The following is a 6,240-nucleotide window of genomic DNA, read 5'->3' as shown; positions in this document are numbered from 1 at the left end:
TGGGGCTGCGGCAGCGACGGGGCGGTGCCTGGACCGGGGAGCGTCGCCGCCCGGAGAGGGAGAGGGAGAGGGAGAGGGAGAGGGACAAGATGCTGCCTCTCCGGCCGCTGCCGCCGCTGCTGCTGCTGCTGACTTGTGTCGCCGTCTCGTCGGTGAGTGTTCAGCCCCGGGCTGTGGGACATGGGGACCCGGTGGGTGCGGGGAGAGGGTCCCGGGACCCCGGTGGCCGCCGGCTGGAGTTGTCTCCGCGATCAGGGCGGGAGGTGCCGGCGTTTGCGATCGTCGGAGTCGCGACCGCAACGCTGCGGATGCTGATCACTCCCCAAGACCGCTCGGCCCGTCGGGGATATGTTGCTCGACACAGCCCTTCCCTCTTTTCCTTCCCTTCTACCCGTCCCTCCATCCCCTTCTACATCTCCTTCCCCCCTTCTATCCCTCCTATCACCCCTCCTTTTATCCCCCTCCTCCTACCTTTCTCCACACCCCCCCCCCTTCTCTGCTGACAATGAGACTATGACATCCTTACTGAACAGACGTGTAAACAGAGAGAGATGTGGAATAATCAAAAATATAGTAAATGAATAACCATAATACCAGGTAACCATAAAGCTGCAAATGCCAAAGTCTATAGTGCATTCAAAGGCACAGTCCATGGATGATCATAGTTGCTGAAGTTAATGCTGTGTCCAATGAATCGGTTCAACTTGCTCAAGATGAAACTCAATTTGCCCCCTCTGCCCAGCGGACCAGACCCTTCTGTCTAGAGTAGACCCTTCTGTCTAGACAGACCCTTCTGTCTAGAGTAGACGCCTCTGTCTAGAGTAGACCCTTCTGTCTAGAGTAGACCCTTCTGTCTAGAGTAGACCCTTCTGTCTAGAGTAGACCCTTCTGTCTAGAGTAGACCCTTCTGTCTAGACCCTTCTGTCTAGAGTAGACCCCTCTGTCTAGATAGACCCTTCTGTCTAGACCCCTCTGTCTAGAGTAGACCCTTCTGTCTAGAGTAGACCCTTCTGTCTAGAGTAGACCCTTCTGTCTAGAGTAGACCCTTCCGTCTAGAGTAGACCCTTCCGTCTAGAGTAGACCCTTCTGTCTAGAGTAGACCCCTCTGTCTAGAGTAGACCCTTCTGTCTAGACAGACCCTTCTGTCTAGAGTAGACCCCTCTGTCTAGAGTAGACCCCTCTGTCTAGAGTAGACCCTTCTGTCTAGAGTAGACCCTTCTGTCTAGAGTAGACCCTTCTGTCTAGAGTATGTTTTTTCGAAAGGGCAGCCGGCCGGCTTAATTGAATGGCTGGACCAATTGTGCTGACTCACCTGACAAGTGAGGTGAGTCAGATCGATTGTGAGTCAGGTCTTTGAGGATCACGTGCTCACTGCCAGTGAAGGGAAGCAGAGTCACTACTGGTGGAAAATAGTGGAAGGCCTGGATAGAGTGGATGTGGAGAGAATGTTTCCACTAGTCGAGGACCAGAGGTCATAGCCTCAGATTCAAAGGACGCTCCTATAGAAAGGATAAGAGGAGGAATTTTTTGTCAGAGGGTGGTGAATCTGTGGAATTCTTTGTCACAGAAGGCTGTGGATATTTTTAAGGCAGTGAGAGATAGATCTTGATTAGTACCGGTGTCAGAGGTTATGGGGAGAAGGCAGGAGAATGTGGTTAGGAGGGAGAGATAGATCAGCCATGATTGAATGGCGGAGTAGACTTGATGGGCCGAATGGACTAATTCTGCTCCAGACATTTATGAACATGAAATATTCCCACACTACCAACATTAATCCAGCAGAGGGAAGCTTTGTTTGGGCATCTGGGATGTGCTTGGGATGTTAGGGCCAGGGGTTCAGGATCATGACTGTACTCCTGAAGGATCAGCACCATCTACCCATGCTGGAATAGAGTGCAGGTTGGAGTGGAACTTGAAGAGCCTGCTAGCCTTGACTTTCCGTGGAGCAAAGGTCACAAGATAAGTTCAGGTTAATTATTGTCACGTGTGCGACACTATCCAAACTAGATACACCACACGTGAACACAATCAAGTCAAACTCCAGTACAGTAGGTAGAGCAAAGGGGCACAGAATACAGGGTACAGAATATAGTTCTCAGCATTGTTCCAGAGACAGAGTCCAGTGTCCTTAATGCAGTAGAGTTGAATGGGACAGTGCCAAAACTTTTGAAAGGACCGTTCAGATATCCGATAGCAGGGGAAGAAGCTGTTCCTGAGTCTGGTGCTGCGTACTTTCAAGTTTCTGTACCCTCTGTCGGACGGGAGCAGGGAGAAGATGGAAAGACCAAAGTGGGATATGTCTTTGATAATGTTTAGTTTAGTTTAGTTCAGAGATACAGCACAGAAACAGGCCCTTCGGCCCACCGGGCCTGTGCCGACCAGCGATCCCCGCACATTAACACCCACTAGGGATAATTTTTACATTTACCAAGCCAATTAACCTACAAACCTGTACATCTATGGAATGTGGGAGGGAACCGAAGATCTCGGAGAAAACCCCCGCACAAACTCCGTACAGACAGCACCCGTAATCGGGATTGAACCTGGGTCTCCAGCGCTGCATTCGCTTTAAGGCAGCAACTCTACCGCTGTGCCACCGTGACTGTTGGCTGCTATTCCCAGGCACCGTAAAGTGTAGGTGGAATTGATGGTGGTAAATCTGCACGGTGAAGGATTGGGGTAGAACCACAACTCTCTGTAATTTCCCAAACCGAGCTGTAATGCACGCCGACAGTCTGCCTTCTAAGCTGCATCTATGAGGTGTTGTCACAAATCCTCCAGTGGGTTATCGCAGAGCATCCAGGGCAATGCACTCTGCAGCAGTGGTGGTGGGGGGAGGAAGATGGGGCTGCCAACTGTGCTCTGACTTAGATGGCGTTGAGCATCGTGACGAAATTTGGCACATTTAACATATAACCATATAACCATATAACAATTACAGCACGGAAACAGGCCATCTCGGCCCTACAAGTCCATGCCGAACAAATTTTTTTCCCCTTAGTCCCACCTGCCTGCACTCGTACCATAACCCTCCATTCCCTTCTCATCCATATGCCTATCCAATTTATTTTTAAATGATACCAATGAACCTGCCTCCACCACTTCCACTGGGAGCTCATTCCACACCGCCACCACTCTCTGCGTAAAGAAGTTCCCCCTCATATTACCCCTAAACTTCTGTCCCTTAATTCTGAAGTCATGTCCTCTTGTTTGAATCTTCCCTATTCTCAAAGGGAAAAGCTTGTCCACATTAACTCTGTCTATCCCTCTCATCATTTTAAAAACCTCTATCAGGTCCCCCCTTAACCTTCTGCGCTCCAGAGAATAAAGACCCAACTTATTCAACCTATCTCTGTAACTTAGTTGTTGAAACCCAGGCAACATTCTAGTAAATCACCTCTGTACTCTCTCTATTACATGGAACGAGCTGCCAGAGGAGGGAGTTGAGGCAGGTACTATAACAATATTTAAAAGACATTTCAACAGACATGTGAATAGGAAAGGGTTAGAGGGAATATAGAAACACAGAACTGCAGATGCTGCTCTATACCAAAGACACGGTGGCGCAGCGGTAGAGTTGCTGCCTTACAGCGCCAGAGACCCAGGTTCGAACCTGACTACAGGTGTTTGTCTGTCCAGAGTTTGTACCCTCTCCCCGTGACCTACATGGGTTTTCTCCAGGATGTACGGTTTCCTTCCACTCTCCAAAGACGTTCAGGTTTGTAGGTTAACTGGCTTGGTACGATTCTAAAGTGTGCCCGGTGTATGTAGGATAGTGCTCGTGTGTGGGGGTCGCTGGTTGGCACAGATGGTGGGCCAAAGGGCCTGTTCCCTTGGTTGTAAATACGAGATACACACGATATGTAATCCAAGATCATCTTTAATCTCCATATACAGACTTTAGCAGTACAGTAGATTGTTAGTTGCCACTGCATCCTGACTGCTACACAAACTGCCTAGTGTAGGAAGATGGTGTTAATATAAAAGCTACAGTAAGGTGGGGTTAGTGATGCTAACCTATATATGATTGGTCGTCATGCATAAACCAATCTACAGTGGTTTTTCTCTAAACTAAAACTACACTAAACTAACAGGCACGAAGTGCCGGAGTAGCTCAGCGGGTCAGGCAGCATCTCTGGATATAAAGGATAGGTGATGTTTTGGGTCGGGGCCCTGCTTCAGACTTGGAGGGATATGGGCCAAATGCAGGCAGATGGGATGTGTGTAGATGGGGCATCTTGGTCAACATGGGCAAGTTGGGCTGAAGGGCCTGTTTCAGTAACTCTATGAGTACGGCATTTGGACTTCCCTGTCAAGTGGCAGCTTATGCTGAGCTATCTTTGCAGTGAAAACATGCATTCTGTTGTAACCGATAGCAGACGTGCAGTCGTAATATTTCCTTTAATGACCTTGAGAATGTTAGTAGCCCCTCAGCCCCCCCCCCCCCCTCCTGAAGACAGGGACCTTAACCCTTCAGCTGCCCACGTTAGAGGAATTGTCCTTGCGAGCTGTGTGGGTGGAGCTGGTCTTGAGCTGTAGTGAGAGCCCACGGCGGGATTGTAAACATTACCCGTGCGATCCTGATAGATAAGCTGATTCCCAGTGGGTTTTCTGAGATGTTGTTAATAGTTGTGTCGGTTCCAAGGACAGTCTGTGAGCATTCCGTCCGCTCGGCAGAGCCAGCGAGCTCCACAGGGGCCAGATCCCACGCATCCCACGCACTGTACAGGGGGGGAGGACGGTGTAATCCCACCCCCGGTAAGTGCCCTAACCCTGGCACCGGTCCTCCCCGGTCATCTCTGGCGCTACCATGATCTCTGTGGCTCGGGTCTATTGTCAGAGACCCTCAAGGACAGTGAAGCACAGGTACTGTGTAGGAAGGAACTGCAGATGCTGGTTTAAACCAAAGACAGACACAAAATGCTGGAGTAACTCAGCGGGACAGGCAACATCCCTGGAGAGAAGGAAAGGAATCAGGCTGAAGAAGGGTCTCGACCCGAAACATCACCCATTCCTTCTCTCCAGAGATGCCGACTGTCCCGCTGAGTTACTCCAGCATTTTGTGTCTATCTACGGTGAAAGTCTTGCTCGCAGCAACATCACAGACGCACGGAGAGGTGTATAAATTCATGAGGGAGATGGTTAGGGTGAATGTGCAGAGTCTTTTACCCAACATCTACAATCTTTCTATGCAGTCATACAAGTTGTAGAGTCACACAGCAGGCCATTCGACCCAACTCCTCCATGCTGTCCAAGATGCCCCATCTAAGCTGGCCCCATTTGCCCACAAGTAACTACAGATGCTGGAACTCCGAGTTACACACACGATGCTGGAGGAAATCAGGGGCCAGGCTGGGGAGGGGATGAATGGGTGAAAGCCTGGGCCGGGATCCCTCCCAGACTAATGGAGGTGAAGGATTAGCTTTTATCCACATTGTACTAACACGCAAAATCAATTCAATTTCCGGGACTGATTAGTCTCCACTTATAGAGGACATGGGTTTGTGAAGGGGAAAAGATTTAATAGGAATCTGAGCGGTAACTTTTCCACACAAAGGGTGGTGGGTGTATGGAACGAGCTGCCAGAGGCGGTAGTTGAGGCTGGGACTATCCCAACGCTTAAGAAGCAGTGAGACAGGTACATGGATGGGACAGTTTTGGAAGGATATGGACCAAAATGCTGGCAGGTGGGGCTAGTGTAGCTGGGACATGTTGGCCCGTGTGGGCAAGTTGGGCCGAAGGGCCTGTTTCCGCATTGTATCACCAGATGATGCTTATCGCCCCCAGACATGGCCACTACCCCCACCCTTCTCTCCACTGCCTGACTCTTCACCCAATCAACCCCACCTCACATGGGCCCCCCTGTCACGTGCCAGCCCTCACCCCACCCCCACCTCTCGCCTCCCTCTCTACTTCCCCCTCCTGTTCCAACCCAAAAGGTCACCTGTCCATTTCCCTCCACAGATGCTGCCTGACCTGCTGAGCCCCCCCACCAGTTTGTATTTTGCTCCAGATTCCAGTATCCGCAGTCTCTCGTGTCCCGCAATCATCAATGTCAAGAATGTTTTATTGTCATAGGTCCAGGGTAGAACAATGAAATCCTTACTTGAAGCAGCACAACACAATATGTAAACACACTACACTGTAAAGAATTTAATAAATGGAAAAAAAATCATATATACACACACGTACACACATACAATATATATATAATATATATGTATGTGTGTGTATATGTAT

The 6,240-nt window shown here is 49.8% G+C and overlaps 1 protein-coding gene across 1 annotated transcript in view; it reads left to right on the top strand.

Moving 5' to 3' along the window:
• LOC129700429 (papilin-like) overlaps positions 1–6,240 on the top strand; it is a 56,488-nt gene continuing 50,248 nt past the window's right edge. Inside the window, 1 exon segment of the mRNA XM_055640902.1 lies at positions 1–152. Within this exon segment, the coding sequence (XP_055496877.1) occupies positions 90–152 (63 nt within the window). The 5' untranslated portion in view covers positions 1–89.

Source organism: Leucoraja erinacea, chromosome 9, assembly GCF_028641065.1.
Source record: "Leucoraja erinacea ecotype New England chromosome 9, Leri_hhj_1, whole genome shotgun sequence".
In the NCBI taxonomy this organism is placed as follows: Eukaryota; Metazoa; Chordata; class Chondrichthyes; order Rajiformes; family Rajidae; genus Leucoraja; species Leucoraja erinaceus.
The sequence above is the reverse complement of the archived record's forward strand: the minus strand, read 5'-3'. Positions and strand labels throughout refer to the sequence as shown.